Source organism: Sciurus carolinensis, chromosome 14, assembly GCF_902686445.1.
Source record: "Sciurus carolinensis chromosome 14, mSciCar1.2, whole genome shotgun sequence".
NCBI classification, from domain to species: Eukaryota; Metazoa; Chordata; class Mammalia; order Rodentia; family Sciuridae; genus Sciurus; species Sciurus carolinensis.
In genome coordinates, this window is record NC_062226.1 from 55612499 (window position 1) to 55629074 (window position 16576).

At 39.3% G+C, this 16576-nt stretch overlaps 1 protein-coding gene across 4 annotated transcripts in view; it reads left to right on the top strand.

Moving 5' to 3' along the window:
- The window catches only part of Frem1 (FRAS1 related extracellular matrix 1), a 156126-nt gene that overhangs the window by 35032 nt on the left and 104518 nt on the right, over positions 1-16576 (top strand). For all 4 annotated transcript variants that reach the window (XM_047525778.1, XM_047525781.1, XM_047525780.1 and 1 more), the window contains exons 4-7: positions 806-1107; positions 2434-2630; positions 8425-8748; positions 12346-12454. In XM_047525778.1, coding sequence (XP_047381734.1) covers positions 806-1107; positions 2434-2630; positions 8425-8748; positions 12346-12454 — 932 coding nt within the window. The remainder of the gene's footprint in view (positions 1-805; positions 1108-2433; positions 2631-8424; positions 8749-12345; positions 12455-16576) is intronic.

The window sequence follows — 16576 nt, forward strand, 5'->3', positions numbered from 1 at the left end:
TTTATTCCTCTCCTCCCTCTTCTCCAGCCCCTTTGGCAAGTGATTAAGCCTCTTTGTGCCTCAGTGTCATCATGGCAAAGTAAGACTGACAATACCTGTAATGCTTCTAAGCATTGAAAATGATATGGTGGTAAGGAGTTTAGCCTAAAGAGCTTAGTGTGTTATAGGTTGGAATAGAGCATATCAATAAGGAGCTGAATTATTAATGCAAACACATTAACTTAAACACATTATCATTAACTTTCTACTCTCAAAAAAAAAAAAAAAAAAAAAAAAGACAATGTGTCTCTATTAGCCTCTGCAAGTACCCTGAGAACAGAGTCAATAAGAGAACACAAGGAATGGAAGTAACAATTGCTGATACAATTTACATGGCAAGCAGACTTGAGTGATCACCCATTTTGTGGTATCTCTGAAGAAAAGGCCTTGATACTTCAGAAACTCCTTGCCCCCTCACTCCTGAATTAAAAGTCAATCCAGAAAGGATACAAGCTTTATACCCCTAAATTACGTACATACTGGAGGTGAGATTCAGAGGTCTCCGCAGTCCTTAGCTATCTGTATGGATGATGAAGTAGAGAGCAGGCATGGAAAGAAAACAGCTGGAGGAGGGAGTGTCAGGAAAACATTGACACCAAAAAGAAGGGAGGAGAACAGAGCGGTTGAGAGTACAGCAGGAAATAAAATCCAAATGCCTCTTGATGCACAAATTTGTGAAGGCCAGTTTTTAAGCTTCAAGCTAAGTGCCCAGGTATCAGAAGTCTGAGTATCAATACGTATTTCCTTTGTTTTATCCTCTCCACAGATTCACTGAGACGGACACCTTCACTGAGACCTTTATCCTGCGGGTCTATCTTCTGGAACCAGACTGTAATATCATCCGCATGAGCAGCAATGTGCTGGAGGTGTCTGAATTCTATGGCCTGTCCCGAGCAATTGATAAGAACCTGCTCAGATTTGACTACGAGAGGATCCCAGGCCTGGCGTGCACTGTCAGGCTGGACCCTTTGAGAACTCAGCTGCCAGCCCACGGCCAGATGGTTGTGGTGGAACCTCGGCCAGAAGGACCACGTGGAGATCAGCCACACAGTTTTTTTCCTGAGTCTCGTATGATATCTTTCAGTACTTATCTGAATATTACTAAAACTGACAAAAATATCCATAAATGGTCATCTTCCACTATGACAAATAGTTCTACTTAAGATAATTTTAACATCTTGAAGAAAATGTAGGTTAGTGGTTAAGAGCATGGAATCAGAAAGACCTGGATTTCAAAACAACTTCTGCTAGTCATTCCCTGTGTTATTTTAGTATAAGCTTCTGGGAAATGGGAAAAGATAAGAGCTACTCCATAGGGTTGTGTAAGGATGGGGCTAAAGGAGATCATACACACAATGGGCTTAACCCAGCGTCTGGCTCATAGGAAGTCCTCATTAATTGTTGTAGTAATAACAATGGCAGTGACATAAGAGTAGTTTATTTATACTTCCTTAAATATTATTGGATTGTGATCTAACTTGAAGTAGAGCTGGTAGGTAGCATGTTTCAAATCAGGGAGCATTAACGGGTAAGGTTTTTTCCATCATTCATTCAATCAATATATTTTAGATACTTCCTATCTGCATAATATGTCCTAGGAACTATGGGAAGAACAAGAAATACAAGGAATAATCATACTTGTAGTAATATCTTGCATTTGAACAGAAGTTTACCACTAAAGACACACTTGAACAAAAACCATCTCATTTCGTCTTCCAATCACCTGTCTATAAAATGGAATATCTATTTTGTACAACATGGAAATGAAACTCAAAACATAAGTAACCTATGAGTATCATATACCCAACAGGAGTGAAAAATACAGTTGGGTAGAGACATGAAGAATACTGGAAGAGAGAATTATGGTTTTCAGTGAGACAGAGCAGGTTGGTTCAGGTGGGCACTGAATGTTGTTTAAGGAAAGGTTTAGAAAAAAGATTAACTGGACCTAGAAGGACATGCAGGATTTGAGTGTGTGATGAGCACCATGGGGAGAGGATTTTGGTGAGTAGAATAGTCTAGTAGAGATTGCAGGATGGAGCCATGAAACCAATGCTGCGAAGGGAAGATGAGCTAAACAGTGGGAGCTACAGGGAGCCACTGGCCTGTTGATCAGAGATGTTTAAGCACCAGAAAATATGTTTAATTTTTTCCTCTTAGTCTTTCTTTGGGTGGGCAAGTGCCAGTGAGACAACTAGTCAACTGTTCTTTAAAGTGAAGGAAATTATAAGCTTTCAGAATAATGCCAGACACTCAGGAAGAAACTGGAAGGTACAGCAGAGTATTCCTGGGGGCAGTGAGAATGAATAAGTACTCAATGGCGGAAGGATTGGTTTTTCTTTTTACATCCGGGGTGTTCAAGTGGCTATCTTAATGCGGCGTTGTGCATTCTAGAACTGGGAATGGAACTGAAATGTCCAGGTGGAAGCTGTACCCTGGAATTGAAGAAAATAGCAAGTCTCAAAGTGAGCTGCGAGGAGTTCCTGCTGATGGGGCTTCGTTATCAGCATATGCATCCCCCTTCTCCCAACATTGATTATATCTCCATCCAACTGGACCTCACGGACAGCAGGAGTAAAATCGTATACAAGGTACAGTGGGGTTACCAGCCGATGTCCTTGGCTGATTCACTAGACGAGGGCCAATTGCCCAGGAGTGCTCATGCCAACCTCCCATACCAGGAAGAGTCCCAGGGCCCTGGAGGGTAGCACTGCCTGGCATCTCATCAGAACTGTAGGCCTATTTGTTCTGCCAGCAAGTCCTTAAAGTGATAGCTTTTGCATGTAATATTAGATAATTTCTTTCTTTTTTTTTTTTTTTTTGTGCTGCTGGAGATTGAACCCAGGGCCTTGTGCTTGTGAGGCAAGCACTCTACCAACTGAGCTATATCCCCAGCCCAATATTAGATAATTTCTATCTCTGGTTTTCTTATAGTTCTATATCACTAAGGCGCCTTGGGAAGGATGGGCTGGTTGCATATTAACCATTTTCCCTCCTTACCAGCAGTCCTTCCCTCCCCGCACCCCCGACTCTTTGGTGCTGGGAATTGAACCCAGGGTCTTGGCCATACTAAGCATGCAATCTTCCACTGAACTGTACCCTGCCAGGCCCTTCCAACACTTTTCAGTCTGTTGGTTGGCTCTTTGTAGCACTTTCTCTTTGCTCCACCGTGCAAACCCACAGGCAACTAGGAGGGAGAGAACGTCAGTCCCACTTTCATGATGGTGACCGAGGACCTTATTTTCACTCTCTCAGACTTCAGGCTGGGTCATCCCAGCCTGGCTCCCAACACTTCTTCCATCTTCCAGTCTTAATTTCTCTTGCCCCACCTCTTCTTGATTTCTTCACGCTGAAATGCTGACTGAAAGTGGAATCGGCTTCTATGAAATATTTGACATGCTTGTTACTCTACTGTCATTTTATTTGGGAAACTGGGGGTAAGAGCACACCTGCTTAAGAAGCTCGATTTGTGCTGGTGTAGGACGATCCAGGATGACATCTGGAAAGATTTCCATTTTTACAATCTGCCTTTCCACTAGGATCTGCCCTAAGAGGCTCAGTGAAATAGTGAACATTATTACCCCACAGAATTGGTAATTCAAGGAGTAATAAAGACATGACAAAACAAGATCACGGAATTTTAGCTCTAAAATCTGGAAAAAAACACTTCAAGGTAGTCTGGCCTAATTTATTAGGAGCTTTTAAAAGATGGATTTCTGAGTCTAACATCTGAACACTGACCCAGATTGCCTGGGTTTAAATGCCTGCTTACCTAACCATGTGACTTTAGACTTGATGTTTCATTTTCTTCAGCTCAACATGGGAATGATAGTACTTCCTTCTTAGAGAAACTGAGATGATTAAGCGAGACAATAAAACCATATTTATAAAGTGCTTGGCACAAAGCCAGACCCATGTTAAGCATAGGTATGTTTTGTTAGTTTAAAAAGTCACTGAGTAAAAAATTTAGGATAAGCCAGGTTTGGAAACAACTGGTTGAGTCCAAGCCCCCGCTTCTTATTTTTTTGCAATAGTGGCCCAGAGAAATGATGTACCCAATCCACATATGCATGCCTGTCTTAAGTCTAGACCAGGATCAAAACTCTAGATCTGTGATTATTAGTAGATGTTTTCTGTTTGTTTTGACACAAACTTCTTTCCCTTTCAGTGATTTCTTATCTCAGCTGAAAAACTTAGAGACATTTTTCTTTCCAGCTGATTTTTCTTTTGTCTTTAGTCTGTTGAGTTAGAGTTTTAATATATTTTTAGGTCTGTTTCATTGGGAAGTTATCCTTTTGAATGACCTCACACTTTATTTAGCATTAACCTATTCTGTAGTCAATTTGGTATGTCACAGCAGATCCAGTTCTGAAGATGAATATGATTACTGCTGAGAATATTAAAAAACAGATCAAAGTAAGAAGAAAATAAAACAAGCTACTTTGCTACCATTTTTACCTCAGAGACACACCCAGAGGGGAGGCACATATAACAGAACTGGTTTTATGAAATTGAATTTATACTACATGTGAAGTTTTGTACATTGTTCTTTTATTATTTTTTATGATTATAGAGTTCATCCTCATAAAGTGATTATATGACCATTCCCTCATAATTTCTTCTACATTTTTAAAGCTCATTCTCTTTACATTTGCTTTTTGACTCATCTGAAATAAATTTTATTATATAGTGAAATACAAGAAATAATTTTTCTTCCAATAGTCAAATTTCCCACACTATCTGTTGGATGATCAACTTGCTTCCCATTGATTTATAATGATTTTCCAATTGTATAATGAGATATAGCAAATGCTGTTTCAAGGCTGACTCTTTTGTTCTTTGGGTTTACTTACTTATTTTCATGCTGGTACCACATCATCCTACATATAATTGGTTTATGTTGCATCTTTTATTTATTTATTTATTTATTTATTGGTACTAGGGATTGAATTCAGGGGCACTCAACCACTGAGCCACATCCCCAGCTTTACTTTGTATTTTATTTAGAGATAGGGTCTCACCGAGTTGCTTTTGCTGAGGCTGGCTTTGAACTTGAATCCTCCTGCCTCAGCCTCCCGAGTTGCATGTACCACTGTGCCCAGCTAGTCTCTGCTACATCTTAATGTGCTTCAGTCAAGCTCTTCCCCATTGCTCCTCTTAGGCACCCTCCCCCCCATTTTTAGTCCCAGATAAATAATTAAATCATTTATGTTAGTTTTTATTAAAGTCCTAGGGATTTTATCAGTATTGGATTAGAACTATAAATTCTTTGAGGCAGAGTTAAAATATTAGGGCATTTACCATATTGAATCTTCAGAAACAGAGTATCTCACTTCATCTGGGCAAATGTTATTTTATAAGTTTCTGTAATGTTTATAAGTTTCTGTAACGTTTATAGTTTCCTTTATATAAGTTGAGCACACTGACTAAACCCAGTCCTGGGCTGTTTATTTTTGTGAAACTGTTGTGAATAGAATTCCACCCCCTTGATATCTTCCCATTGGTTATTGATGATAAACAGGAAAGCTATTTTTTGGTTTCATTTTCATTTATCTGGCTTCTTTCCTGAATTCAATTATTTAAAGAATTTTTTGATTCTTTGGACTTTCAAAGACCATAATTACATCTTTCACAAATGGTGATAATTTTGTTCTTTTTCTGTAATTATTCCTCTTACTTCAATTCTATTCCCCACAGGTTTAACAGAACTTGTTAAATATAATGATGCTTACAAGCATCTTTGCTTTGTATATTCTATCTATCTAAGCTACCCACATTGACTTTTTTTTAAATGCTTCTTGCCTAAGTTCATCTTTATTTGAAATGAATGTGGTCACTCTGCTTTTTCCCCTTACGTGTTATGTTTGGATCATCTCTTCTTTTTGATCTTTCAGTATGACTTTCAGTTCCCTTTCTATGAAATTAAGCATTTTCACTGAATTTCAGAAGATTTTTGTCAAGTAGGGAAATACAAACTGTATTTGTGGTAATAATGGATACATGTGTTTCTTACTTTCTTCTTTTATGCCTTCTTGCTATTTTAAAAAAAAAAAAAAAACCATAAAAACAACTTTGCCTTCCCAGCATGTACAAGGCCCTGAGTCCCATCTCCAGAACCACAGACACACAGAAATCTGTCTTGCAAAATAGATTATACTTTCTTTGCCTTTATCTTTACCTGCTTGAAAGTCCTATATCTCGTTTTATGTTTTATGGGGTCTCTTGGCTCCTTCCTACGTTTGCTGAGGATTGATGCAGTTGATCCTTTATCCTGGCAATTGCCTGCCTCCCAGGCTTTGTTTATATAATTTGCAGTTTCTGGTCTAGTTTATAGTTGTTATGCCTTATTATTTCTTACATCTTCTATCTTTAAGTAAACATTCATTGGTATCCATTTTAATCAACATTTAAAATAACATTTATTTAGACTTTAGACTTAGTTGGTCTCAGTGTGTAGCACTGGTCCTTTTAAATCATGATTTACCATTCTTGAGTTTTCATACTGTGCATCTTCGAACAATATTTTTCCTATGGCACATTAAGAGTAGATACTTGAATCTCTGTATCAGGCTGTCATTCATTTGCCCATATCACCATGCAGGGGGAAGAAGAAGGGTTGTCTTCTCCAAATTCTCTCTTGTACTTCTCTCTTTTTCCAAGTTTTACTAGCTTGTTTCTGAACTTCTGGGCTGGTGCTTTGTGAGGCTGTTAGAGAGAGAGGCCTTGTTTGCTCAGGCACTGATGTAGGATGATTTCATGTTCTGTGAACCTGGCAGATGTTTCAAGCTGCTTCATTGTCTCAGAAGCAATTTCATGGTTTCTTTGAAGAACCTGTCATAGGGGTATCTCCTTCTAACCCTCTTAGAGGATGCATTTCTAACCTGAGTGGTCATTGCAAATTGTCCTGCAGTCCTTAAGATGTGATTCCTATCTCCAGTTTTATGCTGCTGGATTTTGGCCTTTGAAAGGTGCTTCCTAAAGGTCAGGGTCCAGGATGATCCCAACTCAGCCCTCCATCCCACGTGGCCCACATCTGAAAACACTCATATGTCCCTTGCTGCCACAAAAAATGACAGGCTGCTTCCAGCACATCATCATTGTTCTTCCGCTTCTGGCCTCTACACTTGCTCCGGTATGAGCTGAGAATTATCGCTCTGTGTGCTCCACCTGTAGAGCACACTTAAAGGCTGTTTCAAGGAAACTTTCTCATGGAAACTTTTCTCCTGATGTCTGAGACAAGGGATATATCGTCTTTCCTGCCTTGAGGGGTGTTTGGGGTGAGGGAAGTGACTCCACACAGCACAGGGCTCCTCTGTCCAAATAAATCTGTCTCATACCTGTCTTAATATTTTTGCATTCTTATAGCAGAGGAGAGAGAGTCCTAGAGTCTAGAACTGTTTCTAGACATTTTGCTAAGTAAATTTTGCATGTAGGATCTGTCTCACACTCACTTTGATGTCCCTTTTACTGGTGTGTCATTTGAGATTGAGCCAAGATTCCATTTTTAACTTCGTGTTGCATATAGATGACCACTCCTGGTCTAGTATCCAGTGTCCAGTAGCAAGAAGCTCATTGAGCCTGGTTCTTTCAACAGTGGGACACATCACATATTGCGACAGTAGCATCTACTGCTGTGAGGTTTCTTCCCACCCAGAGTGCACATTGAAACCACAGATTCCATGATGCCATTGCATGGTTTCTTTTGAAAGCTCTCTTACTTGTAGCTCTCAATTTTTGAGATGCATTTCTAGTTTGAGTGTTCACTTGCTACTAAACAACTGAGTGGCCCTCCTTCAGTTATACAAGTACAGAGTTATAAAGACATTCTTCCTTCATCTGTCCCCCATCCCCTTAAAACCACGTCAGGAGGTGGGCAGGGTTGCCAGAGGAAGTAGGTGTGTGTGTCAGACACTGCCAGGTGCTTTGCTGTGGCTATTTCATTTAGTCCTCGCTTGATACTTGGAAGTCTAGAATTCCCATTTATAGATGGGAGGAAAATGATACTTGGGAGTTAGATAACTTGTCTAAAGTCACACTAATTACAAGTGCAGGAGAAGGAATTATAAGCACAGTTATTTCTGATATCAAAATAGGTGCCCCTTCTTAACCCTGGCTGCATATTGGAGACACCGGGGAGCTCTAAAAATACTAAATAGCACTTTTCTAGTCCCCTCTTTGGAATAATTAAGTGAGAACCTTAGGAGGTGGATTCTGGTTGTCATGTGTTAAAACTCCCCAGGTGATTCTAATGTGCAGCCAGGTTGCCGTTCACAGCTGGATGTGTCCTCTGGGCTATAGCTTTATTACATATCATGCCATTAACCCTGTGCATTATAGCTCCATTTGTATGATTTCCCCTTTCCAATTTTCTTTCTCCTTCAAAAGTCAGAGAGTGCGTGGTTACCCGTCTACATCAGAGCTGGCATTCCGAATCAGATTCCAAGGGCAGCATTCATGGCCATGTTTATTTTGGAAGTGGATCAGTTCATCCTGACCTCTTTAACTACATCAGTTCTGGACTGTGAAGAGGATGAGACCCCCAAACACTTGCTGGTGTTTAACATTACTAAAGCCCCACTCCAAGGCTACATGACTCACTTGTTGGATCATACCAGACCAGTCTCCTCATTCACCTGGAAGGACCTCAGCGACATGCAGATTGCCTATCAGCCACCTAACAGCAGCCATCCTGAGAGGAGAAATTACGAGGTAAGAAGGAAGAGAGGCAGAGTCTCCAGCCTTGTCATTTCTGGCTGGATGTGGCATGCACCTGTAATCTCAGCGGTTTAGGAAGCTGAGGCAGGAGGATTGCAGGTTCAAAACCAGCCTCAGCAACTTAGTGAGACTCAGTATCAAAATAAAAAGGGCTGGAGATATGGCTTAGTGGTTAAGTGCCCCTGGGTTCACTCCCTGGTATTCTCCACCACCCCTGCAAAAAAGAGGCCACTTCTGTTAATTCTCTGGTCTGTTGATACGTTCTTTGCCCCAGAAAAGAAACATCACTATTAATCAGGATGTAGACTAAATGCTGGGAGGAGTCAGGCAGATGATTCAGGTAAGCGGACCAGCTCGGAGAGATGGTGGTAGGCAGCTGAAGAGAGAACCAGGCCCTTGGCAAGAGGCTACACCTCAGCTCCAGTTGGTTACTGCCATGTACGAGCCACACAGGCCACTTGTCACCATAGTTCTTATCTGTCCAGAGAAGCGGGAAATCTATATTTTCTTATAAAAAATATTTTCACCTTTTAAATATAGAAAACATTAAAGTTGTAAAACATATTTTGCCAATTGCAAAATAGGAGAGCCACATCCTACCCAGGGTTCTCCAGTTTGAGAACTCCGGTGTTCCTCCACAACCTTCTTGCATTCTGTAGACCATTGAAGTTAGAGATGAGTTTGTTCATGACTTTTTTTTCTTGTTTGTAAGAGGTTTTTATGGGAGTCCTTAATTCTAATTAATAACACTGATTCAGTCAAGGAGATTTCATTGTCTGATCTGATAACTAATTTTGCTCTCAAATACTCACCATCAGGGAAATCCTCCTTCTATGGAATCTAAATCCCCTATGCTGCAGATTCAGCCTCTGTCCTCTTGTTTTGTATTCAGTGGGAGTCGAGAACAGCTGGTTACTGTCTTGCCCATGATAACCCTTCATATCCTTAAAGACCTACCAGCAAGTCATTCAAACAGGATGGCAAATTTAAATGAGCAGATTAGAAAGACTTGAGTTCAGGTTTATTAAGGAAAATGAGTGTTCCCGGGGTTACCAGACCGTCCCTCCATGTAATTTAGAAGTTTTCAGCATTTAGCTTCAAGGGCAATCAAAAGGCTTCAGGCTGTAAGAGCTGTGCGTTGCCCTCTGCTTTTATTTTCTTCCCTTTATAATAGTTTGTGGCAGCTGCGTTTTCTTTCCTTTCCTGGCCTCTCATTCCTTCCCTGTCATGCAGTAATATCTCATTATATGTCCTGTTTTACCCTGAGCTCACAAAGCACTGCCATTCTGGCTGTGTTCTGTGTGTATTTTCTGGCATTATACAATGTAATCTTAGAGCAAAACCTGTCCAAATGTGGCCTTTTTTTCTTTTCTTTTTTTGTTTTTTGTTGGACGGTAACTCCCAATTTTCTCGGCGGAGATTATGCACTTTTCAGGTATGTGGGCTGAAAGCCCTGGGCCTAGGGCCCAACCTAATGTGTATCTACACCTTTCAAAAAGACATCTTGTGCCCCTGATGGGTTTCATTTTTAGATTGTCACTTTGGCACCTTGACTCGGTTTCTTTTGTTATTCAGTATTTGGTGATATTTTGCTATCTAATTATTTTTCTTATCTTCTCAAATGAACCCCACATCCTTTAGAAATAGACGATATCTCTTGTAATTCTGTATGATAGTGCCTCCTTCTTTTTCAATATGTGGTGCTATATAAACATAGCATGTAACCAAGCTCAAATCTTATCACATAACTTCTACTTATTAGTTACGAACTTCATAACTAAGAAGCACAACTAAGCAAAAAAAAAAAAAAAAAAAAAAATCTAGTTACTTAGATTTTTAAAAGATATATAGGGGTTGGGGATATAGCTCCGTCGGTAGAGTGCTTGCCTTGCAAGCACAAGGCCCTGTGTTTGATCCCCAGCACTGCAAAAAAAAAAAAAAAAAAAAAAAAAAGATATATAAAAATATCGTTAGTGAGACACCTGTAGATTAGGGTTTCTTAAAATCAGCACCATTGACATTTTGGATCCAATAATACTTTGTGGTTAGTGTAGGATACTGGCATCCGAGTAGCATCCCACCCCCATGTACCTATTTGTGAAACCAAAAGTGTCTCTAGACATTCCCAAATATCTCCTGGGAGTGGTGGTGGAGAGACAAAAATCACCCTCAGTTGAGACCCACTGCTATAAAGTCTGTTTCTTAGAGAGGCATTTGAGTGGTCTAATGTTGGACTAAGAACAGTTTCCTTTGTAAATGAAGGGATACTTCTCCAACATATTTGCTGATTTCGGATTAATAAATACTTTTATTGAGAATAAAATTTAAAAATACAGGTAAAGTAAGGAACAAAATCTGGAATCTGAAAAAGTGAAATCAGGTTGTCAAAAAAAGAAACAGAGTAGAATAGAGGTTACTGGAGGTTGAGAAGGGAGATCAAGAGAGGATCATTATCAGGGACAGGGATCCAGTTGGCTGAGAGTAATAACCTCTAGTGTTCTGTAGGACAACAGGATTGTCAACTGTGGATGACAACATTTAATTCGACATTTCAATATCCAATTAAGAATTCTCTAGTAGAAAGTAGAATGAGACAGACATTATTACCCTATATGCCTGTGTATTTACACTACTGGTATGATTCAGCATCATGTACAGCCAGAGGAATGAGAAGTTATGCTGCATTTGTGTAAAATGTGTCAAACTGCATTCTACTGTCATGTATAACCAATTAGAACAAATTAAAAAATTAATAAAAAAAGTAAAAAAAATTTAAATTATGTGAAAAAAATTCTCTAGTAGAGGATTTTGCATGTTACCAACACAGAATTATACATGATTGAGGTGATGTTTATAACAGTAACCCTGATCTGATCATTATACATTGTATATGTGCATTGCAGTATCACAGTAAACCCTCTAAATACATACAATTTTGTCAATTAAAAATAAAAATATTTAAAACAGAAATTAAAAACTGTACCTAGGGGCTGGGGTGTAGCTCAGTGGCAGAGAACTTGCCTAGCATGTGTGAGGCCCTGAGTTTGATCCTCAGCATTGAAAAAAAAATGGATAAAAAAAACCCTTTCACATGAATATTTTTACAAAATGACTAATAATTTGAAACAGCATAAATATCCATCATGGACAAGCAAAATGTATATTCTTACAATGGAACTATTAGCAATTAAAAGGAAAGAACTACTAACAACTTGCTATGACACAAATAAAACTTAAAACATGATGTTAAGAGAAAGAAGCTAGGTATGAGAGACTACATGCTGTATGTCTTCATTCAAATGAAATTTCCAGAAAAGGCAAACCTATGGAGACTGAAAGCAGATTGCTGGCACATGGATGGGATAGAGCATGAGGAGAATTAACAGGGATGAGCATAAGGACCTTCTGAGGGTAATGGAAATGCTTCTTAACTTTATGTAATGGCTGCACAACTTGGTAAAAGAGAAAGAGATCCAGGAGCAGAAAGTGGAATCCATTTTTGCCTCCGCCTGTGGTTATGATCCCAGGATTAGTGGTACTAGATACTTGATCTTCTCATTGTGTGTTTCCTGTGCATCTATTTGCTTGCAGGTGGAATTGGAGGTATATGACTTCTTCTTTGGAAGGAGTGCACCTGTCACAGTCCATATCTCCATCAGAACAGCAGACACCAACGCCCCCCGAGTGTCCTGGAATACAGGTGAAGCACAGAACGAGGCAACTGGTGGCGAAGCCCGAAAGGGAACACCAGAAAGTCATGGGTCAGGAAAGAAGGGTAGTTCTACTCCCATTTCACACATGAGATACAGATTAAGGACATCAGATATTTGTTTCATTTTATCCTAGTGGCTAGATGAGAAATTAAAATCCAGTATCCTTGTGTCCTGAGGCTACATTCTTGCCTCTTGGGGGAGATGAGCCAAAAGGACACCTTTCAACTGAATGAAGCAAAAAAAGTGACTATTTGTGATGTTGAACCATAGCTGGACTGAAAGAAAAAGGCCTCTAACTCAGATTGTTCAAAGAAATGGAAGGAAGGTACAAACTGTGAAGTGTGCTCCTATTTTTATGTTGGGTTGCATAGAAACCCAAATTCATAAATAAGAGCATCAGCTGCTTTTAAAAAAGGTTTTGCCTGTCCATTCTAAGTGGACTAATAATGTGATGTATGTGCTTAGATCAAATGTCAATGTGAGTGTAAATGAAGGGTTTTCTTTTTCACATTAATAGCATTAAAAACACACGTAGAGAAGATACCTGTGTCTGATTTAAGTCCTCAGGTGGCAGCTTAAACACATTGCCGTGTGTGTGTGTGTGTGTGTGTGTGTGTGTGTGCGTGTGTATACCTTAATATGTTTGAAAAATACCTTAAAATATTTGGAAAAAATTCTGTTATTATTTCCCTAAAGCGTTTATCCATTCTAGGAGGAACTTTGGATGGTGTAGAGGGAAATGGGGTGGGAGGGGATGGGGGAAGGAAAGATAGAGAATTGAGACAGACATTATTACCCTATGTACATGTATGATTACACAATGATATGAATCTACATTGTGTACAACCATAGAAATGAAAAGTTATACCCCATTTGTGTAAAATAAATCAAAATGCAGTCTGTAAAAAAATTTTTTTTTTATTTATAAAAAAGGAAAGAGTTTATCTATTCTATTAGTCTGCATCTCATAGCCCTCCTCAATTCTAATGATTCTTAAGTTTGGTTTCTTAATGTTGTCCCACAGTTCTTGTATATTCTGATCATGGTTATGTATTTTATTTTCTTTAAGGTTGTCTGAATGTTCAAGGTCAGTCACTTTGTCATCCAGTTCTGAGATTCTGTGTTCAATCTACTCTACTAGAAAGACTTTCAATTTTATTTGATTTATTGTGTCTTTCATTTCCAAGATTTCTGTTTGGTTCTTTTTCAATATTTCTATCTCTCTTTTTTTTTTTTTTTTTTTTTTTTTTTTCACAGTGCTGGAGATTGAACCCAGAGCCTGGTGCTTGCGGGGCAAGCACTCTACCAACTGAGCTATATTCCCAGCCCTATTTCTATCTCTTTATTGAGTTTCTCATTCATATTCCGTAGTAACTTTCTTAATTCATTCAGTTGTTTTTCTGTGTTCTCTTAGAATTCATCAATCATTTTTATAATGGTTTTCCTGAATTCCTTATCCAATATTTATTTCATCTACTTTAATATTTTGGGGTTCATTTGCTGGTGAATTATGAACTTTAGGAGATGTTGTGTTAGCTCGTATTTCTTGTATTCCTGTGTTAGGCTTTATGCATCTGTTGGGAGGGATTTCTCTTCTGCTCTTATGTGTGGGCCTTCCTAGGGCACGGTCTTCATGTGCCAAAGTGACCTAGAGTGAGCTAGATGGAGACGCCCTCATAGGTGTGGTCAAGATGGCACCTGCCTCAGTTCTCTGTGGCCAGCTGGGAAAGATGGGGCACTTTTCCTCAATCACCAGTGCATAGTGCAGCCTCTAAAAAGCTAGGGACAGCCTGCTTTTCTGAACTCAGGTTTTTCTGTACTAAATCTATCAGTTGTGTTCCTTTCTGTGTCCTTCCTACCTCCCCTCTGTACTGAACCTGTGCCACTACTGCTGCTGTAGCTGCTGCACCTAGTGCAGCTCCAGTGTATCCTCCCTTCTTCGTTCAATGTACCCAGATTTCTGAGTCTCTAAGACACTCTGACTGTCCAATATTAAGTTTTAGTGAAATCCCTCTTTCACCCACCTAACAGAGAAGCAGCACTCTTGCTGCTTGAATCCCGAGCCACAGAGTGACTAGGAATGCAGCCTTCCTCTAGCCCGCCATCTTGAATCCTCCACACATATTTTTATGTGTGAATTTTAGTAGAGATGGAGAACATTGGCTGAGAGTCCATGGTTTATAAGTCTGGCTTCACTTTCTACCTCTGTTGAAGGATAATGAGAGAAAAGAAGGAATTGTTTACTTGAAGTTTAGGAATAATCACACATCACCTAGATTATTACTTACATGTAGAGATGGGATAGTCTATGTGTGTTTGTTAAGAGAGCTATAGATCTGGTTTTGGCTACTTTGGGCATTTAGAATCCTTTTTAAAATGAATTTTTACTTATTATAAACTTAGTGCTTGCCATCTTTGAAAATTTGGAGGACACATTAAATAAAATTAAAATTATTCATTATTCCACTGTCAAGATATAACTACAGTAGTATTTTGCTATATAGATCTCTAGAATTCTTCATTGCTTGTCTGCTGTATCCTGTGATGCCTATCATGTGCTGCACTGTGCACTGTGGCTTCAAAATTCTTACTAAATCCAATCCCTAATACCATCAAAGGAAAAAAGAAAGAAAGAAGAAAAAAGAAAACATGTTATACGAGTTGTGGAAATTCTTTTAGACATGTGCTATCTGTCTTCCCTTCTTCTTTCTCCCTTATGCCTTCCTTTTCCCCATTTGTTTCCTTTCTCTCTTTCTTCCCCTCTTCCACTTCCCTTTCTCTTTCCTTCTTTCTTCCTTCCTCCCCCTTCCTTCCTTTCTTCCTCTCTTTCCCTCTCTTCTCTTTCCTTTCTCTGTTTTTCTTTCATTTATATATTGCATATTTTTGCCTACTTGCCCCATAAAACAGACCCTGAGGCAGATCATATGTACTAACCTTAGACTGAAGATCAGAGTAAGGTGAAAAGCAAATAAAAGGTGGTGTATTAGTCAGCTGTCTGTCACTCTAACAAATACCTGAGATAATCAATTTATAAAGATAAAAGGTTAATTTTGACTCCTCTTTGGAGGTCTCATGATTGAATGGCCCCATTGGGCCTGTGGTAAGGTAGCACATAATGGTAGGAGCACATGGTGGAGCAGAACTGTTTACCCCATAGTCAGGGAGCAAAAAGAGAAAGGAAAAAGAGACAGTATTCTTCAAGGACATGCCCCTAATGACCTAAAAGCCTCTCATTAGGCCCTACCTCTTCAGGTTTCATTACTTCCCAGTAGTACCACCCTTGGGACTAAGCCTTTAACACATTGGCCTTTGGAGCACGTTCAAGATCCCAAGTACAGCAGGCAATTATGATTGAACTGGTCACAATTTTTCAGTCAGATAAAATGGATTGTTTTGTAGTGGTACTTGTCTCCAGGGAGGGGATGGAACCACTGTGTCTAGGAAGCACTGAAGACAGGGAGGGTGAAGGTTGGGCAACCTATCAGTATTCAACTGTATTGTTCTGTTTGAGGATGCCACAGCTTCCTGTTTCTAACCTGAGTGTTTAGTCCAGAGTATATATTATTCTTTCTCTGATCAGCAAACAATTTCTCTCCACAGATTTCCTCTGGCATGTTGGATCCAAAAAGAAAGTTTTATTTTAATCCTTTGGTTACAAAAACCCCTTTCTTAATATAGTCTAAACTTTGCAAAGTTTCTAGCACTTCACATCTAACAGTGTTGAACACCCTCAGGCACAATAGCTCTGTACATGCATATTGAACTACTTTACTGTGGGCTGTGCATATTCTCATAAATTATGTCTCTTGCCTACTTAAAATATTTTATCTGAATATAGCCTTTGAAAGATTCGGATGGACATTTTTGAACTTGAGACCACTGTTAACATATCTCTTTTTTCCATCAGTAGTTTTTGGCACCATCATGCTTCTTAAGAATTTATCATGGGATTGAGGATGTAGCGAGTGGTAGGGTGTTCGCATAGCATTCATGAGGTCCTGAGTTTGATTCTCAGCATTGCAAAAAGAAGAAGAAAAAAAAATATATCAGCTGAGCAGTGATGGCACATGCCTGTAATTCTAGGGACTGGGGAGGCTGAGGCAGGAGGA